This window comes from Chiloscyllium plagiosum, chromosome 22 (genome assembly GCF_004010195.1).
Source record: "Chiloscyllium plagiosum isolate BGI_BamShark_2017 chromosome 22, ASM401019v2, whole genome shotgun sequence".
Lineage (NCBI taxonomy): Eukaryota > Metazoa > Chordata > Chondrichthyes > Orectolobiformes > Hemiscylliidae > Chiloscyllium > Chiloscyllium plagiosum.
In genome coordinates this window covers 20,183,906-20,207,892 of record NC_057731.1, presented here as the reverse complement: position 1 = coordinate 20,207,892, position 23,987 = coordinate 20,183,906, and the positions used below count along the sequence as shown (strand labels likewise).

At 40.5% G+C, this 23,987-nt stretch overlaps 1 protein-coding gene across 2 annotated transcripts in view; it reads left to right on the top strand.

The window, feature by feature from the left end:
• LOC122561115 (inositol polyphosphate-5-phosphatase A) overlaps positions 1 to 23,987 on the top strand; it is a 496,456-nt gene that overhangs the window by 338,577 nt on the left and 133,892 nt on the right. For both annotated transcript variants that reach the window (XM_043712554.1, XM_043712555.1), the window contains exons 7-8: positions 1,301 to 1,353; positions 8,580 to 8,699. In XM_043712554.1, the coding sequence (XP_043568489.1) occupies positions 1,301 to 1,353; positions 8,580 to 8,699 (173 nt within the window). The remainder of the gene's footprint in view (positions 1 to 1,300; positions 1,354 to 8,579; positions 8,700 to 23,987) is intronic.

Genomic DNA, 23,987 nt, shown 5'->3' with positions numbered 1-23,987 from the left:
CCGAGGAGGGTTGTGGACCTGGAAGCAGTCACAGAAATAGGGAGCTGAGAGGCCTAGGAAGTATTTCAGAACAATTTTAAAATCAGGAACCAGTGTAGATGAGTGAACCTAAGATGATGTGTGAACAATACTCAACGCAATGCTACTATCTCGTCACCAGTACTCTAAACAGCTGAACAGTGCTCCATGCAAAGTATTGCTTTTAAGTTGAGAGCAATAGCAAAATAAAAGCACTCATATTCTTTATAAAGCACTAACATTCTCACCAGCTCATCAGCGTGGGAGGTTCAGCAGCTTTTTAATCAATTGTTGAAAGTGTCAGTGTTTGCCAAGCACCACTGCTCAGCAATACAGTTCATGCTGTGGTTCATAGGAATACTAGTACATATCAAGCATTGCCGTCATGTGATATACTGGTCAGTCAGTTGACTAATCTTTTGAGCTACTAAGGTTGATGTAGTTTCACTATGGTAGCTATATTTTAGCGACATATACACATGAGTCACTTAAGTACAGTATTAGTGTCTAGTCTCAATCCATTTGTGAAACCAGAAGTTAACAAGTTGGTAGGCTGAAAATGAAAGTTTACAAAAGGAAAATGTTTGCACCACCCAACTGATGGAATTAAATGCCCGTCACTGTACAGATTTGCTCCTCATCCTTTCTGCTGGTTGATAAAACATTTCAGGCCTCTCATCTGTCATTTCTGTTTTTCTCAAATAAAGCAATGGCGCTTGTAAATAGTTTGAATGTTGACCTTTAACTGCTAACGGCTACAAGACAGGTGACAAGTGGCTTGTTGAATTTCATGGTTATGCTAAAATTCGATCCTGCAGAGCTTTGGAGTAATGCACAATATTCTGACAGTACAATATAAGTCTCCCATTCTCCTTGTCAGTTTTGTGTGAACGTTTGTATTGAGGTATGTTGCAGTTGCATCTTTTCTTAAGTGTAGTGAGCAAGGGGTGATTAATTTCTTTGCCAAGCTGTTACTTTCCTTCCATCTAGTGGAATGAACTGAGTGTGATTACAGTGATTTATAACCAAAGATAAATTATTGCCAAACAAATAAATCAAATGCCTTTTCTTTTCTGGTTCAGTAATTTTCTGCTGCATTTTGATAGTCTTCCACTATGCTTGTGTTATAAATGACGTGTACAATATCTGATAGTTCAGAATTTGTTTAGGAAGAGAAACAAGCTCTTGTCTGATGTTCAGACTCTGTTGCCACATTGTGAAGATTGTACTTTCTTCCCGCTTACAATGTAAAATTGACATCTTCCTTTTCTTTTATTAATAGTGTAAGTGGTCCAGAAAAGGCTTCATCAGAACACGATGGAGTGTCACTGATTGGTATGTTCCAGTCCTTTTGATTTTAACTTGTACATTAATTTGCAATTTATTTAATAGCGTTAGAGGTACAAATCGGGTAGAGTTGAGATTTGATGTCCAGACCTTTTCAGTCACTTCACTGTCATTCGCCACACCTTATGTCCTTGGAAATGTATTTATGATGGAAAGGGTTAAACCATCAGCCTTGCCATTATTTTACATAATGCTGCTGCAATTTCACCTAACATTTTATATTTTAGTTTATCGGACTTTAATAAGACAGAATATATGGAAATACCAAACTAGAAATTTTTAACATAACTTCTTTTCTGACTATCCATGAAGACTTCTTCCACTGAAAACCACAGAAATGATCTGGACAATTAACGATACTATTGTACCTAAATATCTTGAGGCTGTTTCCATCTGTGATATTCCTGCTTCAGAAGGGACAGTGGATGTTCTGAGTTATGGAATGCTTGTTAAACTGCAGACACTTTGTTGAGATGCCAAGATATTGAGGGATGTGAAGATAAGATGATAAATTTAGATTTTAAAAAATTATCATGGCTAATAAAAATAGTAAGAGTAAGCAGTATTAATGACCCAGATAATGAGATTACCTGATGGCAGTTGGTTTGCCTTATGATTTTCTTACTATCCTTGAGGTAGAGTGTATTGCTACTATAGCAAGTTTTTACTCTTTTTGTGATATAAATATATTGGTCCTGAGAAAGGCAATACATTCTGAAGGCCATCTGTAATTGTTTCAATTAGCCCCAGATAATTGCAGTGCATTGGACTGACCTATACTCTTGGAGTAACATGAACAACAAAGGAAACAAATCCTGAAATGGTATCTTGGTACTTTCCATTTAAGAATAAAAGAGTTTTAGAATGTTGCAGGATACAAAGTAACCTTATCTATTTCAATATCAGTGATTTTTATTTTTCTTCTTTGGGGACTTTGAAATGTGTTTCAAGTGATGTCGAATCACTTCCGACTGATTTCCAGGTCTGGCTGTAATGTTGGTGTCCATTGATATCAGACTCTCATCAGCCATGACATCAGCCATAATAAAAGAGTTTTAGAATGTTGCAGGATACAAAGTAACCTTATCTATTTCAATATCAGTGATTTTTATTTTTCTTCTTTGGGGACTTTGAAATGTGTTTCAAGTGATGTTGAATCACTTCCGACTGATTTCCAGGTCTGGCTGTAATGTTGGTGTCCATTGATATCAGACTCTCTTCAGCCATGACATCAGCCATAATAGACACTCTATTTAAGAGATGAAGGTTACTGGTAGTAGGAACGGAATAGTTATTGAGGTCACTAAATCGATGGGGGTAGGAGGAACATTCACAATGCCAGCATCTCTCAATGTAGGGAGAAAAGTACACCATTCAGGCCACTGAAGCTAGAAAACTGGCAAAATGTTTCAACGCTTGTATATTTTTTAAGAGACTTTGGACTTAAATAACTTCTTTGATTTTCTTTCCTTCCTTAAATATAACTTTTGACTCATTCTGTCATTTCTTTGGACCATGTCAGAAAGATGAAACAGTACAAAATTATCCAGCATTGCAAGTGTGGTCTAATTGCTGACAACAGATAGACCAGTGCAGTTCAATGCTAGACCAATCATTTAACTTGGTGGTATGGTAGAAAGTTGACCTTCACTTCTTAAATAGAGTGTTTATTATGGCTGAGGTCATGGCTGAAGAGAGTCTGATTTGAGATGAGAAATGCAGAACATGGAAGAGATGAGGTTGCAAAACTTTTGAACATGGGTATTTAAGACTTTGTTGGAAAAGGGAGAAAGAGGAGTAGAGATGTCCTGAATCTGCAGGGATAGGGGAACAGGCCTTTCAGAAATATGGTCAAAAGACAATGAGAACGGGTAGCTGCGTGGGACAATATCAGCAGCTAAAGCACAGTGATCGAGATGCAGATCATTGTGTTTTGATCATTCGATGAACTTGTGCTTAAACAATAGATTAATGAGATTGAGATCTGTGTGTGGGGCACAAAGGGGCTGCAGCCAGAACAGGATCCAAAGATGTGTGGTTGATTTGCTCTTTTCATGGCTTAAGACATTGAGAGCAATTACAATTGTCCAGTAATAATCAGCTTACGCAGCACTAATGAACAAACAAAAGTTCTGAGTGTTCTAACTTGTCTGGATCAGCTACCCATCTAATGCTTTAGAACACTTCTGGTTATGAGATAATAAATATTATAAGGTTAATTTTTGCTCATTTCATCCTAATTCAATTTTCTCATCAGACCAACTGACCAAGGCTGGTTGAATTTACAATAACTTATCAATCCAAATGATTCATTACCCATCACATGAGAGTCAATCATTTAAGGTTGCAAGGAATGGGCAATTTTCATGGTATTGAACTCCTTCTGTCTTCTCTGCCTTTCCTGAAGACAATGACTGTGACTTGCAAGGGAGCTGCCTCAGTCTCTGTTGTAACATTGATGGGTATCAGTTGGAGTAAACATCTGAGAATGCCTAATTCCTTTTCTTCCAGGAATTCCATTAATCTCCCATCAATGTTAGGGCTGACATCCAGACAACCCATGGTACACATTCCAGATCAGTAAGTGTGCGTCTGTAGAACCACAGTAGAAGCTCAAACTCCTGAGCTTGAACCCCAGGTGGCCAGTTCTGGAAATTCATTAAATAAATTGAGCAAGTTTTGAGATGGCACAAGAAAAACATTCATATTGTTATGACAGCCACACAGATTCACTAATCCTTTGGGGCAGAGGTCTTGTCACCTTCCCAAATGTGGCCTTTGTTATATGGCTGATTATGAAAGTGTCTGACTTGGCATTGCAAGTTGCCCAAAGGATGGGCAATAACTTGCAGGCTTGGTGATGAGCTTGACTTGGACATTATTTGCCGTTTTGGCCTCCTTATCTGAGGAAGGATGTTCTTGCTATGGAGGGAGTGCTGTGAAGATTCATCAAGAGGATTCTTGGGATGGCAAGACTGATGTATGAGGAGAGATTGGTCAGTTAAGATTGTATTCACTGGAGTTTAGGGGGAATCTCATAGAAACTTGTAAATTTCTTACAGCACTCTACTGTAAGGTGCAGGAACAATGGTGGGGGAGTCCAGGTCATAGTTTAAGGATAACATAAGGAAAACGTTCTTCACCCAGAGAGTGTTGAACCTGTAGAACTCGCAACCACAGAAAGTGGTTGAGGCCACAACATAATGTGGTTTCAAGAAGGAGGTAGATGTAGCTCTTGTGGCTAAAGGGATCGGGGATATGTGGGGGAGGGTGGGATTAGAGTATGGAGTTTGATAGTCAGCCATGGTCATAATGAATGCATAGCAGGCTCAAGGGAATGAATGGCCTACTCCTGTTCCGAACTTCTATTTTTCTATGACCTGCTAAAAGTGAAATATAATTTCAACAAATCACGGAGAGAGGGAAATTACCCAGGTTCTTTCAAGAACCATTTCATACGATCATAGAAAATACAAACAGGATAAGGCATTGGGTCAACTTACTCCACTATTCAGTAGAGTGGTGCTGGAAAAGCACAGCAGGTCAGGCAGCATCCGTGTAGCAGAAAAATCGACGTTTCGGGCAAAAGCCCTTCATCAGGAATATTCCTGATGAAGGGCTTTTGCCCGAAACGTCAATTTTCCTGCTCCTCGAATGCTGCCTGACCTGCTGTGCTTTTCCAGCACCACTCTAATCTAGACTCTGGTTTCCAGCATCTGCAGTCCTTATTTTTACCACCATTCAGTAGGACCATAAATGATCACTAACTTAGTACTCTGATTCCACTTTCTCCCCGGACACTTTGATCCCTTTAGCCCTAAGAACTATTAAATATTTTGGTCTCAGCTGCTTTTGTGGGAGAGAATTCCACAGGCTCACCATTCTCTGGGTGAAGAAACGTCTTCTCATCTCAGTCGTAAATGGCCTACCCCATATCTCTAACTGTGTCTCCTTGTTCTCTAGACTCCTCAGTCATCAGAAACATCCTTTCTTCCTGCCTTTACTCAGTCTAGTACTATAGAAAATTACAGGTTTCGAGGAGATAAGACCATAAGACACAGGAGTGGAAGTAAAGCCATTCAGCCCATCGAGTCCACTCCGCCATTTAATCATGGCTGATGGGCATTTCAACTCCACTTACCTGCACTCTCCCCGTAGCCCTTAATTCCTTGTGAGATCAAGAATTTATCAATCTCTGCCTTGAAGATATTTAATGTCCCCGCCTCCACTGTGCTCCGTGGTAATGAATTCCAGAGGCCCACCACTCTCTGGCTGAAGAAGTGTCTCCTCATTTCTGTTCTAAATTGACCCTCTCTAATTCTAAGGCTATGCCCATGGGTCCTAGTCTCCCTGCCTAACGGAAACAAATTCCCAGCGTTCACCCTTTCTAAGCCATGCATTATCTTGTAAGTTTCTATTAGATCTCCCCTCAACCTTCTAAATTCTAATGAATACAATCTCAGGATCCTCAGCTGTTCATCGCATGTTAGGCCTACCATTCCAGGGACACGGTATTCTAAATGTGGCCTAATAGAGGTATATAAAGTCTTAGAAGCACGTCGCTGCTTTTATATTCCACCCTCTTGAGATAAATGACAACATTACATTCACTTTCTTAATCACAGACTCAACCTGCAAGTTGACCTTTAGAGAATCTTGGACGAGCACTCCTGATCCCTTGGTACTTTGGCTTTACGAATTTTCTCATCTTTTTGAAAATATTCTTTTTTTCCAAAGTGCAAGACCTCGCATTTGCTTATGTTGAATTTCATCAGACATTTCCTGGACCACTCTCCTAAACTGTCTAAATCTTCCTGCAACCTCCCCACCTCCACAGTACTACCTGCCTGTCCACCTAATCTTCATTGGCAACCTTCACCAGAATGCCCCCAGTCTCTTTATCTAGATCATTTACAGGTAAAGTGGACAGCTGCAGCCCCAAACTGAACCCTACACTTGTCACCGGTTGCTATTCCAAAAAGGAACGTTTTATCCCAACTCTGCCTCTATCAGACAGCCAATCCTGCATCATAATCATTCACGATGATTTGTGCCATTAATTCATCTACTTTGTTACGAACAATACTACAAGCATGCAGGTAAAGTGTCTTAATGCTAAATTCCTTATCATTATTAGAGATATTGGATATCATAAGATGTCCTCAGTTATCCTTCCTTTTTGCTGCATTCCTAGTCTGCTTAAACCCACCTGCACATATGCTATCCTGCTGCTTGACTTTCCATTTAACTCCATACCTCCCATCACTTTTGCTTTCCCTACCTCCCGACACAGAAGTTTTATGTCCGACTGACCACCCTATTTATCCTTTTCACGAGAACACTGGTTCCAGATTGGTTCAGGTGGAAACTGTTCCAATGGTACAGATCCCCCCGCCCCGGTTCCAAAACCAATGCCAATGCCCCATGAAATGGAAATCTCTTAATTTAAATTTTTTATTGAATTTGAATTCTACTACCTGCTGGATTTGAACCCAGTTCCTCAGATTAATAGCCCAGTGATTATACCACTAGGCCATCACCTCTCCCCTACTGCTTCTCGTTTCCAGTGAACATAATTCTAACCGGTCGATTCTGCCTTCATATGCCAGCCTGCCATCCCAGGAATCAATCTGATACATCTTGATTGCACTCCCTCTATAGCAAGAACATTCTTCCTCAGGTAAGAAGACAAAAACACATACAATATTCCAAGCATGGTCTCATCAAGGCACTGTCCAAACGCAGCAAGACATTCTTGCTCCTGTTTTGAATCCACTCACTCTGAAGGTCAACATAACATTTACCTTCTTCATAATGTTACCCTGTTGATTGGTCCATATATATTTCCATAGGTCTAGCAATAATCAATAGCTTGCTACATGTCAAATTCTCATATGTAAGCATCAGCAAATATTTCACAGTAACAAATACATGAGTAGGCCATTCTGGACTGTGCCTGTTATAACTTCAATATGCTTTCCAATTGGGGAGCCAGTAAGCCTTGGAATCAGCTTGATTTTCTTCTTCCCATTGTACCAATGCCAGTGAAATCAAAATTGATTGTAGTCCATCCACTGTCACCTCAGTTGAAATGAATTAACTCTGCTGCCATTCTCATTTATTTGATTTTAATTTGTTCAAGAATGTGTTATATGTTGAATTTGTGGAATATTTATGACAGAGAGAAATCCATCAATTAGTTTTATAAATTTGATCATTCTCCAGTCCCTAATCCCATATTACGATTTCTCTGAGTGGATGAAACACTCCTCATTTCAGTGTTGCTACAAATATTGGCATTGGTTTTCAGTACTGAGGAGATTTGCATGTGGTAAAAGTATGGTGTGACTAGGTATTTTTCTTCATAAGGTTCTTCACCTGGTAAGAAGAGGGAGTCACTTGTATCCTCTATCATTTAACTTTGGTATTCAGTTAATATCTTTGAGACCTGGAGCTCCTATCAATGTTCATCTGTGCTCTTAGTGAACTTTAGAAAGATATTAAATGAAAGACTAAAAGTAATTCTTTCAGCTTGACAATTTCTTAGTGAATGACATTTCGTCTACAAGGTGAAAATGATTTTATTTCGCTATTCTTATTTTTTTGTATGAAAATTTTCCCTCAGATCTCATAAATCCTTCTCTCCAAGTGCTTCCGAATGCTGGCTGTAAAACACTTAAAATAATGAAGCTCAGTTTTACAGATTTTTAATAACACTTAATAAACTAATGCACAAAATGGCACATTTTTATGATTGTGTCATTCTTATTGTGAAGCTACCCTCCCAGAGCATGTACACAGGGATGCATTATTTACTTTTCATGGATTAGATGACAATAGCATTCAATATATAAGGTGTGAGCTGACAGGTATAATGAGGTTCCATCTGTGGGGTGATAGATATCAGAGTTTACTTACAATGTATTGTTTAAAAGCAATTCTCCATTAAAACAACAGAGGCAGTATGCTTAGTAAGCAAATATGAATTTTGTCAAGGAAAGTCGGCAACCATCATTATTGAAAGAATTTTATTGTTTATTAACCATAATAGTTAATCCCAGTACGTGCAAAGGGCATGTTCCAAAATACAAATGTATTTGTAAGGCTCCTATTATGGCAGTTTGATGTGCAGTGCGACCCTTTTCTAAATTCTGTCATGATCGTAAGAGCACTCGCCTGATGATTCACTTTTGTGATGGTTATTTTCTTGACAGTGCCTTTGACTTGGTGAACATTCATCTTTTCCATGATGCTTCCAATTTAATTGCTTGGGAAACAAGCCCATCTGTCTACTCAGGAACCCGACAGAAAGCTCTTACTTACGTGCTAGATAGGTAAGAAGGATTTTTACTTTACATTTTATACACTGAAACCAAGTGACCTCTTAATTTAGAAAATTATGTGCTTCGATGTGATAGCCAGCTCTGAAAAGTCTTTATTTTGTGTGGTTTGTACTGTTGATTGGATCAGGTCCTGTATTGGGAGTTACTCTTAAAAAATGTTGTCTTCCTGATAAGTATTTGGCATGTGTTCCTTCATTTAATTAGAAGCACGTCATATAATGAGGAAAATTGAATTGAAAAATTCATAATTTCACTATCTGTGTATGATGTCTTGAGTTGAAAATAATGTATGATCTTTTCCCCTCATCAAAACAAAAAAGGCAATGTCCCTTTAACTGGACATGATTTTTAACGTATCAGTGAAAGATAGTCAGCAAAGCGCGAATTGAAAGGCAACGAGGAGCAAATAGTTCAACACAGTCTTAGAGTTATAGAGATGTACAGAATGGAAACAGACCCTTCAGTCCAACTCATCCATGCCGACCAGATATCCTGAACTAATCTAGTTCCATTTACCAACACTTGGGCCATATCCCTCTAAACCCATCTTATTCATGTACCATCCAGATGTCTTTTAAATGTTGTAATTGAACTGGCTACCATTTCCTCTGGCAGCTAATTCCATACAAGCATTACCCCTTGCATGAAGAAGTTGTCCCTTAGGTCCCTTTTAAATTTTCCCCCTCTCACCCTAAACCTCTAGTTCTGAACTCCCACACCCTGAGGAAAAGGCCTTGTCTATTTACCCTATCCATGCTCCTGATGATTTTATAAACTCTAACATCACCCCTCATCCTCTGATGCTCTAGGGGAAACAGCCCCAACCTATTCTGCCTCTCCCTATAGCTCAAAACCTCCAACCTTGGCAACATCCTTGGAAATCTTTTCTGAACCCTTTCGAGTTTCACAACATCTTTCCAATAGGAGGGAGACCAAAATTGCACACAGTATTCCAAAAGTGGCCTAAACAATGCCCCTTACAGCCACAACATGACCTCCTAACTCCTATACTCAATGCCCTGACCAGTAAAGGAAAACATACCAAATGCCTTCTTCACTATCCTATCTACCTGCGACTCTACTTTCAAGGAGCTATGAACCTGCACACTGAAGTCTCTTTGTTTGGCAACACTCTCCAGGACCTTGCCATTAAGTAAATAATTCCTGCCCTGATTTGTCTTTCCAAAATGCAGCACCTCACATTTATGTAAATTGAACTCCATCTGCCACTACTCGGCCCATTGGCCCGTCTGATCAAGATCCCCATTTCATTCTGAGGTAACCTTCTTCACTGTTCACTACACCTCCAATTTTGGGGTCATCTGCAAACTTCCTAACTGTAACTCTTATGTTCACATCCACATCATTTATCTAAATGACAAAAAGCTGTGGGTCCAGCACCGATCCTTGTGGCACTCCACTGGTCACAGGCCTCCAGTCTGAACAACAACCGTCTACCACCACCCTCTGTCTTCTACCTTTGAGCCAATTCAGTAACCAAATGCCTAGTTCTCCCTGTATTCCATGTGGTCTGATGTTGCTAACCAGTCAACCATGAAGAACCTTGTTGAACGCCTTACTGAAATCCACATAGATCACGTCCACCGCTCTGCCCTCATCAATCCTCTTTGTTAGTTCTTCATCTTCAGACTTGTATTGGATTGACTGCCTGTCATACACCCTGCACATTTATTAAATTAGATTAGATTAGATTACTTACAGTGTTAATGCGTATAACAATCAAACTGAGTGTATAACAGATCAAACCATTGCTTGTTTCATGCTCTTCAATAATTGGAACTTCCACCTATGGTCTTAAAAGCTTTGTTGTCAAGATTTCTTTCTGAAGTTCCAGTGTGCCCTGGTAGCATCAATGCAGGGTTCAGTGCAGGGGTCAGTGGTGTGGATACCATTGATGTCAGCCCGGCACAAGAAGTCAACACCCTCTCTGCTGAAGTGGCACCAAACATGTGCCTTTGATGCACTGTTGTACTTGCTGCTCTGCTGCCCAGCCAGTACACTGCTTCACCAGCTCATCATTCTGTTGCTCTACTACTCATCTGGCCTGCTGCACAATTCCCCCTTGCCCTGCTTCTCTGCTGCTGCAGTGCCTTGCTTCTCCATTGTAACATTCCTCTGCCACTTCCTACAGAGCTGCTTTGCTGCCTGATTGCTCTGTTGCACCACAGCCCCACTGGCTCAGCCCCCTCCATTGCTCAGTTGTCCCTCCACTGCTGTATTTTCTAGTTCACTATTGTAATTGCCCCACTGTCTTTCTGCCCTCCCCACTGTGTCTCTACCTCTCTCACTCTTTTTGGTCTCTCTCTGTCGCTCTCTCTGTCTGTCCCTCTGTCTTTCTCTCTCTCTCCCTCTCTCTATCTGCCCCGCTCTTTGTCTCTCGCTCTCTCTGTCTGCCCTGCTCTTTGTCTCTCTCTCTCTTTCTCTATGCCCCACTCTCTGTCTCTCTCTCTCTCTGTTTGCCCCACTGTTTGTCTGTCTGTCTCTCTCTTTCTGTCTGCCCCACTCTCTGTCTCTCTCTCTCTCTCTGTCTGCCCCGCTCTGTCTCATTCAAGCACTGTCCTGTGACCTGTTGCACTGTTGTTATCTCACTGGCACACTGCTCTGTGTTCTAACTCTCTCAGTACTCCACTGCTCCACTGGTTCTCCATCTGATCCCACCATTTCACTCTGCTTCAATTTGCCATGTGAAACTTTGATCCTGAGCTAAAGTGTTAGACTGGCACAATAAGATCACACAACATTTACAAGTGTGTAATGGCGAAATACTGGAAAAAGCTCACATTTTATTGTTTCTGCTGTAACGGTAAGGATGGTCTTAGTCTTTGCAGGAAGTTATCCGGTGCATCTCTGGCAGTGCTGCTATATGAATGTGACCTGCCTGAGTGATGACTGTTCCCCTGTAGTTGTAGTGGCAGTAAGCACAGCCTTCTTAATGAGTATAACTTGAGTACTTTTTAATCGCAATAATTCCAGGTACTCTGTTAATCATCACTTTGTGTCCGGCAAAAAATGATGCTAAATCCCTTCTAAATATGAAAATGTACCAGTAAAAACCTGAATTATTTTGGGGCAGCTTCAATTTTAACAGCAGAATGACTACGAACATAAAGTAAATATTAAAATGGATGACATCAGCTGCCTTAAAGCCTTGATGCTTGGCTGCAGCAATTTCTTTGCTAAGTGCAACTTTAAAAGGCTCAGTTTTGAAAAGGAGCAATCTCACATACAACATGACTAGCTTTTCTCTGTCTCGGAACACTTCAACCCCAGTGCATCAATGTGGACTTCACCAGTTTCCTCATCTCCCCTCCCGCACCTTACCTCAGTTCCGACCTTCCAGCTCAGCACTGTCCTCATGAACTGTCCTCATGACCTGTCCTACCTGCCAATCTCCCTTCCCACCTATCCACTCCACCCTCCCCTCTGACCTATCACCTCCATCCCCACCCCCATTCACCTATTGTACTATTTGCTACCTTCTGCCCAGCCCCACCCACCCCCATTTATTTCTCCACCCTGGAGGCTTCCTGCCTCTATTCCTGGAGAAGAGCTTTTGCCCAAAACATCGATTTTCCTGCTCCTCGGATGCTGCCTGACCTGCTGTGCGTTTCCAGCACCACTCTGATCTAAACCCTGGTTTCCAGAATCTGCACTCCTCACTTTTGCCTACAACCTACTAAAAGTCTGCTTTGCAGAGCCTCCAGCCCACTGGCCGTCCCCACTCCCTTTGGGCCTCCAACCCACTGGCCGTCCCCACTCCCTTTGGGCCTCCTGTTACGATCAGCTTAATTCCTGCCACATATTTTCTGAATGAATTATTCCCTCTCTCATATACATCTTATCCATTGTGTTTTGGATTTTTCAGATTACCTCAGAAAATGATTTGATAAACATTGAATGCCTAAACTTCACTCAGGCCTCCAGCTCACAGGCCATCCCCACTCCATTCGGGCCTCCAGCCCACTGGCTGTCCACACTCCATTCGGGCCTCCAGCCCACTGTCCGTGCCCACTCCCTTTGGGCATCCAACTCACTGGCCGTCCCCACTACCTTTGGGCCTCCAACCCACTGGCCGTCCCCACTCCCTTTGGGCCTCCAACCCACTGGACATCCCCACTCCCTTTGGGCCTCCAGCCCACTGGCCGTCCCCATTCCCTTTGGACCTCCAGCCCACTGGCCGTCCCCACTCCATTCGGGCCTCCAGCCCACTGGCCGTCCCCACTCCATTCAGGCCTCCAGCCCACTGGCCGTCCCCACTCCATTCGGGCCTCCAGCCCACTTGCCGTCCCCACTCCTTTTGGGCCTCCAACCCACTGGCTGTTACCACTCCATTTGGGCCTCCAGCCCACTGGCCGTCCCCACTCCATTCGGGCCTCCAGCCCACTTGCCGTCCCCACTCCCTTTCGGCCTCCAACCCACTGGCTGTTACCACTCCCTTTGGGCCTCCAGCCCACTGGCCGTCCCCACTCCCTTTGGGCCTCCAACCCACTGGCCGTCCCCACTCCCTTTGGGCCTCCAGCCCATTGGCCATCCCCACTCCATTCAGGCCTCCAGCCCACTGGCCGTCCCCACTCCCTTTGGGCCTCCAGCCCATTGGCTGTTCCAACTCCATTCGAGCCTCCAGCCCACTGGCTGGCCTGCTCCACTCAGAGCATGCTGGTCATCCCAGTTCTGCTTGGGCCTCCAGCCTGAGAATGAGACATTTAGCTACTTTCTAATTCAATGCTTCTATTAAAGCAAGGAAAGTTTTATTTTTGTGTCCCCATGTCCAAGATGCTGAGAATTTGTTGTTCGCTTTTACCGAATGAAGTATGGTTGACGATGTTATTGCTGCTTTGTACAATGTGAAATGTTTGGGTTTTCAGAATCTGTCAGATTTCTTCTGTGAGTAGCTTGCATTTGCTTCAGAATTTTTATAAATCATTTTTTTTTCACGTAGCATTGCAGGCTTTGATCTTAAACCTAACACTGTGGGAGAGCATGCTAATTCCCAGAAAATATATGATGCAATCTTACCCCAGTGCCTGCACTGCTCACTATTTCTTGTGGCTGCAAGGAGCAAAGTGTGTGAGTTCCGTTTTGGGTATGCAGTGCACCTCAGTAATGCAATTAAATCTGTCTCCCACCAAACGATTGGGAGCCCAGCATAAAACTTTAACTGTGCTGGAGGGTTTTTTCCAACACTCAGTAGCAAAATTGAGATGAAAGCTGCCCCTTCCAGAAGCTAAGTTTTCATTTCTCGCTATTCTGGTAGGCCCAGTAGGACCATGTGTGCTTCCTGGACATCATCATCAGCCTTCTTTCTGCTGATTGTGACCTCTCTATCTCTTTCCCCCTCCCAGGATTAGCCAGCAGCCCCATGCCCCAGACTGTCAACCAGCTGCTGGGTGAAAATTGAAATTGAGATATGATGATGTGGCCTTGCCGTTAAATTTGGTCTTTCCAAGTTCCTGGACAGCTTTCACTCTCCCTCATTTTCTTCAATGTCATCCCATCAATATTAGGGAACAATGCTAGATACACTAACGTGATACAAATATTTGTAGGATTCCTGTTGTTTCAATATAGTCTGTGCATCCTAAATTTATCATTTGTTTCTCTTTTGTGCAGTATTAAGGGAGATTACCTCCTTCCATCTTATTTCCACTTGGACAGCATTGACTCGTTGCTCATTACTATACTCAAATGATTAATCTTCATTCGCTACTTTTGAGACATTTGGTTGTCACGAAGTGCACCGTATAAATGCAAGTCTTTCTTTTGTCCTGTCCCTCTTGGTCCCACCATCAACTCCAAAACAATCCATTTCATGTCAGTGTTCTGAGGAAGGGTCACTGGGCTTGAAATGTTAACTCTGATTTCTCTCCACAGATGCAGCCAGATCTGCTGAGTTTTTTTTCCAGCAGTTTCTGTTAGTGTTTCCATTTCATGATCATATGGATTGAGATTTCCCCAAACAACTTGAGTGAAACTTTTCTACAAGTTTTAATGATTATAGAGTTATTGAACAGCATGGGTAAGCATTGTCTCCATTTATATGAAATAGACTCTCAACTAGTAGCACTGTTTGAACTGCTGATAAAGCATATCAAATCATGTGCAATGTTGAGCTCAACCTAATGGCACCTTTGCATATGTATTGAAGTACAAATGTTCATGGTGTAATTGATTAATTATCATTTAAATCTATTCACAACCAATTTTCTTTCTGTTCTGGAACTTCTCAATTCTGACCCTAACCTGAATTTTACGCAAGTAGTTCTCAGTTTAATAGAATCAGAATAGAGTTAGCATTTTTAATGCATATTTTATGAGGCCAGTGCCTTAAAGCTGACCTAGTCAGCAGGACCAAACTGGGCCTGCTTGGTTTCCCAGCTCTGAGAAAACCTGACAGAATGTTTCTGCGGAGATGTTTTTGGGAAGAAGTGAGTGCCTTTACAGTAATGTTTGTGGGCCAAGAGGAGCAATACTATTTCTGCCTACCCATGACCATTCTCCATTTTTCCCTCCTTTGAATCAAAACTTTCCTGTATTCAGGGGTCAAACCCCTCTACCCCCGAGGTGCCAAATCTGTCAGTCAGGCATTTTCCAGGTATGTAAGCTGCTATAAAAAAATGCATGCTGTGTTGATGATTCAAACATTCTTGTTTAGTTGGGGATGAATTGAATTGGTAACAGAGCACAAAATGAGGGAACCAGGGTAATAGTCTTAGAATTAGAGCTAGGCCATAAAGAGGTAAAGGCTGAAAACATCTCTTTCATAGAGAGGGTTGTGAAAATCTGGAACTCTCTCCCCATTGACTTGTTGAGGCTGGGCTGTTAGAGCTGGAAATCAATACTTTCTGACTTGATGAATAGTTAAACATATGATTTGTCATGTTTCAGGATTCTTGATCATTTTATTGTTCACGAGAAGGATTTTGAATTGAATTAGATTTAAGTGTTGGGTTTTAGTACAAAGCAAATGTACACAGTTTTGAAAGCTGTAAAACTCGAAGAAATGCATTCAAACCAAATGGACCAGTTTGTTGATTGCCACTACTGTTGTGTTTATGCCTCGTTGTCTCATCTCAAAGTATTATTACTAAGAAAGGCTTCCATTCACTTTAAGAACAACAAGAAATATTCCCTTTAACGCCACACTCAGAAACTGTGAGATGCGAGGCATTGAGCATGAGTGGCATCAGAGGTGAAAATAGGTTTTATTTCAGGACTGCTGCCAAAGGTCTTTACCCAGAGAGTGGTTAGAATGTGGAATTTGTTACCAGAAGGAATAGCCAATGCTACTTGTATTGATGCATTAAAGTAGAAGCTAGGTACAGACATGATCATGATTCATGCACAAAAACCCTCAAGCCCTGTGGCTGCAGCTATCTGCATTTAAATAATATTCTACTTCTCTAGTCTTCATGCCAAAGTGCATAACTTCACATTTTCTTACATTATATTTCAACTGCCAAGTATTTGCTCACTTGTCTATATCTTCTCTGTACCCTGTGTAGGCCCTTTGAGTTAATATACCATTGCCTCCCTATTTATTTTTGTGTTATTCACAGACTTAGCTATCGTACCTTCCTATCCAACTTGTTGATATGTTTAATAAATATTTTTTTCCCAAACACTGATCTCCACTAGTTACAGATTGCCATTCTAAAAATGCCCCCTTTATCCCAACTATGTGTCTCCTATTAGTTAGCCAATCTTGCAGCCATGCTAAAATACTAGCCCTGATACTATGGGCTCTTATTAGCTAGCCTTATGTGCGGCATCTTATGAAATGCCTTTTGGAAATCCACATATGTTACATTTACTGATTCTCTTTTTTCTATTCTGGTTGATATCTCTTCAAATAGTTCTAATAAATTTATCAGATATAATTTCCCCTTCATGAAGCTATGTTGACTCTGTAGGACCATATTATGCATTCCTAAACGTTCTGACATTGCATTCTTTATAATAGACTCTAATGTTTTCACAGTAACAGATATTAAGCCAACTGGCCTATAGTTGCCTGTTTTTGCCTCCATCCATTTTTGAATAAGGTGTTACATTGGCAGTTTTTTAATCATCTGGGACTTCTCCAGAATCTGAAGATTTTTCAAATATTACTACCTATGCTTCCACTATCTCTGCAGTTGTTTCTTTTAGTATCCTAGGACCAAACCAAATATATGCTTCACTGTATTAATATGTATATCCACCTGTTAATTTTTCTTCCAAAACATACTGCTTCTGTGCCTACAAGCAGCAGATGTAGTTATTTTTTAAAAATCCTGCTTTTTGTATTATCTTGATATTGGTGTGAGTTAACTGTTGTTAACTTAGGTGAAATAAAAGCATTTGTTTTGTTTATATTAATAAGTTCATAACCATTAATTTTCTACAACGGTTTTCCACACCGCTATTATCTTTTACATTAAAATTACACAGTGTAAGGCAGGTGCAATTACAATGTGTATGATAATTATACAAATAACATAAAATCTGTTCACCAATGTAATTCTATCCATTTGTATCCAGGATTTGTTCAGAGGTAGGTGTTGGATATTCAGGGTTGTCAATACAGTGAGCATAGCTGCTGTCAGGAGGATTCTTTCTTAATATCTCATTTGCATCTTATTATTGCTACTAGCCTCAAATTAAATACAAAAAATCTGATACACATCTGATCTGTGTAGCCTGAAATGTTGCAGCCCAGCTCTAATCCAATATTTTTCTTGGAGCATACAGTCAGCATTGACAAGTAGGACTCAAATGTGTGGCACTGTTACAACCACAAATTACACAATCCCAACACAGATCAAATGACGTGATGTATAAATGGTAGCAATCTCACTGGTTTATGGATTTAAGTTGATCTGAAAGCTTGTGATAACATTCTGGTGAATAATATAAACACTCAATTTGGTCTGTACTTTTATTGTTTTGGGACATTTTGCTGTTTTTGTTGATAAATTATACTTCATGCAAGTATGTCTGGTACAATTGCAACATTTAAAAGGCATTTGGATGGGTATATGAATAGGAAGGGTTTGGAGGGATATGGGCCGGGTGCTGGCAGGTGGGACTAGATTGGGTTGGGATATCTGGTCGGCATGAACAGGTTGGACTGAAGGGTCTGTTTCGTGCTGTACATCTCTATGACTCTATGTCAAAAAAAATTTTGCATTAATCCACCATATTTCACAGTGATCGGATATCTCAAGGCACTAAAGAACAACTTATAGAGTATCGTCACTTTTGTAATGTAGTAAATGTGGCAGCAAATTGATGATCTGGCATACTTGATAAACCCCCTGCAAAGACTATACACCTCATGTACTGAAAAGTTTACTGCATTATTCTGTGCAATTATTATAGTTTTTTTTAATGTACTTACCACAATGTACATATACTTGATGTTCAATTGAATGGCCAAGCAAATATCCACAGTTGATTCAATTTCAAATCAGTTTCTCTTCCAATAGCCAAGGTCTTTTTCCCAGGGTAGGGGAGTACACATCCAAAAGGCATAGAGAGGGGAAAGATTTAAAGGGGACCTGAAGGGCAATTTCTTTCACTCAGAGGGTGGTTTGTGTATGGAACAAGCTGCAAGAGGAGGTGGTGGAGGTGGGTGCAAATGAAACATTTAAAAATCATCTGGATGGGTGCATGAATCAGAAGGGTTTACAGGTATATGGGCCAAATGCTAACAAATGGGACTAGATTAGTTTAGGATATCTGATCTGTGCGGACAAGTTGGACCAAAGGGTCTCTTTCCATGCTACATAATTTTATGACTATGAAATATCACTGTGATGTTAGAGTAGCCAGCTGAGGGTGAGTGAGAAGGCTATCTGCCGTCATGTTTTATTTAAGGCGAAGTTACATTATTGGTTAAGTGATTTATGCTGTAAATAAAGTATAACTGTGGTGTAACCCCCTACATTACATTTCTATTAGTGTGTATTTTTACATTGATTATATGGACATGTTGATTATCCCAAATATTTGATCAACCAGAACATTCCAGGCCCCATTGGTGCCTGTTAATATAAAGTTTGCTGTGATTATTCTAGTGATGTTGATTGAGAGATAAACATAGGCCAGAGCGTCAGAGATAGTTCGCCTGCTTTTCTTCAGAATGATGTCGTGTAATCTTTTACGCCCAGCTGAGAACACTGACATGGCATCAGCTTGAAGATTTCCTCAGTAAAGACAGGGAGACTAACAGTGCAGCACTCACTCAATAGTTCACTACAGCAGCAGCCTTGATTTTGTGCTTAAGTCCTGGAATGATCTTGAAGCTGGAATTGTATGACTCAGAGGGAAGAAATGTAACCAAATTAGCGATGGCAGAAATTACTTTAAAGATTAATTGAGTGGATTTTCATTGGAAACAGGATGAGTCAAGGTTGGCCACAAAACAATTCACTGGCATAAATTGGGGCATTTGACTCTGATGACTTTTAAATCTGTGGCTTTCTCAACATGGCCATAACTGAGGGAAAGGGAAAATCTAACCTTTCACCCAAGAACAGCCAGAGATAGTCCACCCAGAACACAGGGAAAAGCAATCGTCAAATCACTAAGTGGATTGTCTCTACGTCGGGACAGATACCTGAGGTAGCAGAGGATTAAAGTTTCCTTGCACACCATACAAGATTGATTACTTACCCTACATTCCTGATGAAGGGCTTTTACCCGAAAAGTCGATTATCGTGCTCCTCGGATGCTGCCTGACATGCTGTGCTTTTCCAGCACCATTCTGATCTAAACTCTGCCTTCCAGCATCTGCAGCCCTCACTTTTGCCTACTTACCGTAAAGAGCCTCCACTGCCAAAGTATCACTATCATTGGATCCAATTGATCATATAGAATTTTAATTAGCATTTACACGTCAAAATAGCAGTATTAAGATTAACAATTGGCAAGAACAGAAATGAAACCACTCCAATTTATTTGCTTGATTGCTCTGTACCTGTCAAATGGAGAAAATTGATTTTTTTTTCAAATGGTCGAATGAATAGTAATGATTAAGTAGTTAAAAAAATTAGATGTGGTTAAATGCACTTTTTTATATTTATTAAGATGTTATTTATAAAACAGGAAATAAAAAAACATTACTCCAGTAAATACACTGTTGCAATAACTGGAGTAGTTTTAAAAATGTTACACAGGACACAATGTTGCATATACAGAGTGCCTAAATTGGGAGAAATAGAGATCCATCCAAGTGCAATTGAACATGAGATTGCAAATCTGTCTTGCTTCTGACTTTAAAATATTTAATGATAAGAATGAACTAACCGGATAATCAGCCATTTGCAACCAAAGACAATTATACCATGTTTAAAAGTCTTCAGTCGTCTTTAAACTTTATTTCCCATTTTAATAGTGTCGTATTCTATCTACAGCTGACGTGCTGTGCTGAGGGATCATCACTTCACTAACAAAAAATTCTGAAATCATAAGGTTTGCACTTGGTGCTGTGCAATCGACTGTATTGCATTAATGTCAATTCTACAGCAAAAACTGTGGTGTAAATTACACAGAATTCTCCAATAATCAAGTAATAATTGAGTCAGAGGAACAATCCCCTCATACTTCTTGAGAGTAGTATCCATATCAAAACTATTTTTGGAAGCATTTCCAAGTGTCTGACCAAAATTGTGAAAGAATCGCAAAAGATTAATTGACAGGCTAAAGAACTCTTCTTAGTTTAGACGATGGTGCTGTCTTCTTTTAACAAATGGCTCCCCATTTAGGACCTCCCACAATGTACTCGGAGGTTTGTAGTATTTTTCACTTTTGGGTCAGAAGTTTTATAATGTATATCATTAGAATGTGACAGCACCAGATCTGCCAAAATCATTTGTCTTTGGAGAAAGTAGATTTTATGTTGCACGACTATTGTGGGCTTCATTTGCACAAATCAATTATTCTGACTGATCATCCAGCCGCGGATCCGGACCTCCATCATGAACGGTGGCAGGGAGACATAATAGGAAAGCTCTGTAGAGCAGTGAATAATGGGAAACTCCTTTCATCAGTGCAGCTAACCTTTTGGCAGCCACCAGCAAACTCTATTCTGATCCACTGATAGAGGGGACAATACACTGGGCTCAGTTTGAATGAATGCTGCCACCAACAGTGTAGCCATTCAGAGGTTTTGGGAACCATCTTTGGCCATTGTTTGTTATTACTCCTGCCGACAGTAGGAAAGAGAAAGTGAGAGCATCTATGGTGTAAACCTCTTTTTCAGTTTTAATCTCTCTTAAAAGCTGTGTAGATCTACATTTCCAGCCAAGCTACTGTAGCTATGTGATGTCAGATAATCACACAAGAGAAGTTTCAAGCTGGGCTTTTGAATTACTTATCTGCATGAACTAAGGCAGCTTTAACCCTATTCAGAAAGGAGTGATTGTCTTCTCTCAATCCTTTCAACTTGTGTAAAACACTGTTTTAACACCAAAGTGCTTCTCGCTAGTGGTGTATGTATAAATAGTTTTAGAAGAGGTAATTTAAGCAGATCTCTATAGGAGCTATTACAGCAATTTAATGCCTGGACAACATGGGAACCTAAAATATTCTATTTCTTGCTGTTGAGTTCCTGAACATTGGCTCAGCCGAGCCTTTTACTTTAAAACTATTTAAAATGCTTGACTATTGGTACCACTGAAGCAGAGATTATGACCTTGCGATTTCTGATTCACCTGTATATTTGCTCTGCACTTGTTTCATTCTGCATCTTACTTCTAATAACAGAGCAACGCGGGATACTTGCTGACTTCAATGTGCCAACTATTGAAACTTCCTGAAATTGTCCTGTGTATTCAGGTCTGTGTAGCTAGATTTCTATAAAGTGACAGTACTCTTCTGTTTGCCTTTTGAATGTTCTCTGGCCTAGTTCAACTGCAACATTTTTACATTACAACTGTGAAATCTTGGCATAAAGCAGCTCTTTGTCCTTTCCATTATTGTCTCACAAATATAGTCCATTGTCACATAGCTGAAGTTAATTTGATCAACATTGGGACATTTAACTTTTATGTTTAGTCAAAAGAACTGTTTCATGCTCATTTTGCGTATTCTAAAGAAATGATTGCCAGAAAAATAATGTTACCATTAACAATTCAAAGCAATTAGTTTCCCAGGGAGAGGCTATGTGATGCACAGGCTGCACACAACAATTCTTTGTCATTTTATGGATGCTCATCAGTCACCTGTCACCACATTTCAAAGACCCTCCAATCTAAATGTTTCCCTTTTGGCTTTTCCCAGAACTGGTAGCTGAATACGGGAAGAAAAGCTACTCAGTTTCTAGGCAAAGACACAGGCAGCTTTAAAGATCTAGCTTTCTGCTGGTGTTTTTTGGATTGACCATCGAGCTTTGCCACATTCTTCTGCTCCCCTCCCCCACCACCCAGTAGTTTCAGAGATTTAGGGAAATGTGTCCTCCCTCTTTCTTTGCAACAATTATAATATTTAATTCAATAACTAATAAACATAGAGCAGAGGACATTTTGAAAATCTAGATAAATGTGTCACATGAAAGCCTTCTTTATGTAACACATGATACACCATAGGAAGCAGTGGTGTATGAAAACTATCTTGTTGAATAAGATTGCATTGACTCACAGAAAACCACAAGTATGACTGAATGATAAATCTTTTACAGTGCAAGTGCTGTATTTGCATACCACTGTGAATTCTTTTATATTGTTTATCCTTGTAATTACTTATTGGATATAGAGGAAATGTTACGATACACATCTGTGAGACTATTTTATCAGATTTAATAATGTGTGTTTAATTGCCCCTATTAGGAACTTTATGTAGGGAAGAGAAACAATGCACAATATCAGAATCAAATTGAACCACATTGCATGACATTCTGTTACTGGTGATCAATTTGGTCAAGATAGGATTGAGATCCCAGTTTAGAGAAATATGGATCACTGTCATAACCCCAGTGGAAGGGAAACAATCTGATTCACAGGATTTTCACTTCTAAGATTATATTTCAAGGTACAAGTTTTTAGATTCACCCCTATTTTACTGCTGGGGACATGTCCGTGGGGGGTGCCAGATTATCCCAGAGGTTCTGCCCTTTCTGACCAAGTTATGTCCTCTTTGCATAGATTCTGTTTAGTCCTGTATGTCCCACACAGCTTGAAATGAGTACTAGTTGCATCATGACTTCTCCTAGCTGCTCCATCTTCCTGAAGAGGAGGTCAAATAACATAGCAAGGCAGATGTTTTCTTTTGGGCCATTCTCAATCTTGGCTGCCACTTTCAGAGTTTCCTGAGCAGGATAGGTGCCTCGGTTGCAAGGACACAGATATTTGGCACTTGTCCCAAATATTTAACTGACCCCATTGCTCGACAATGACAGCAAAATGAGCTGAAGTCCTGTCCTACCACATTTCTATCTTGCTTGAAAAATTACTGGAACTTTTCAACCCAATGTGCTTACTGAGGGCTCCTTGTGGAATTATTGCAGAATTAGCACAACTTTGATATACATGAAACATTCAACTAATAGTAATAACCATGAAATGGTAAATATTTTGAAATAGGTAGTGTAACAACTATCAGAGGGAAGGCGATAGCCTGGTGTTGGTAGACTGTTATTCCAAAGACCCAAGTAATGTTGTGAGGACCTGAGTCTGAATCTCGCCATGGCAGATGATGTCATTTGAATGCAATAAAAACCTGGAATTAAGAGTCTAATGATGACTGTGAAGCCATTGTCAATTGTTAGAAAAACCCATCTGGTTCACTAATGTCCTTTAGGGAAAGAAACTGCCATCCTCACCTGGTCTGGCCTACATGTGACTCCAGACCCCAGCAATGCGACTGACTCTCACCTGCCCTCTGGCCAATAAATGCTGACCTCACCAGTGATGCCCTCATCTAGTGAATGAATAAAAAAAAAATTAGAAAGGAGTTTCTGAATGTTAGCATATAAAGATGAGTGGGACTGATTTAAGTCACATTAATTTAAAAACAATTCAGAACAAAAATTCAAACTGTACACTGCTAGGATTTATAACCGCAAACCAGCTCTCAGGAGAACTGTTTGTTTGGTCAGTATTTTAATGGGACTGGGAATCTCAGACTTATCCCTCTTCACAAGTTCAATACTGAGAAGACCTGGTTGTTCAAGACCCTGTAAATGAAGTGCCGCATAGCTATCTAGGGATATGGGAATAATGCAGGAAAGTGGTTTTGTGCTTGATAAACAACCATGATCTTGTTGAATGGTCAAACAGG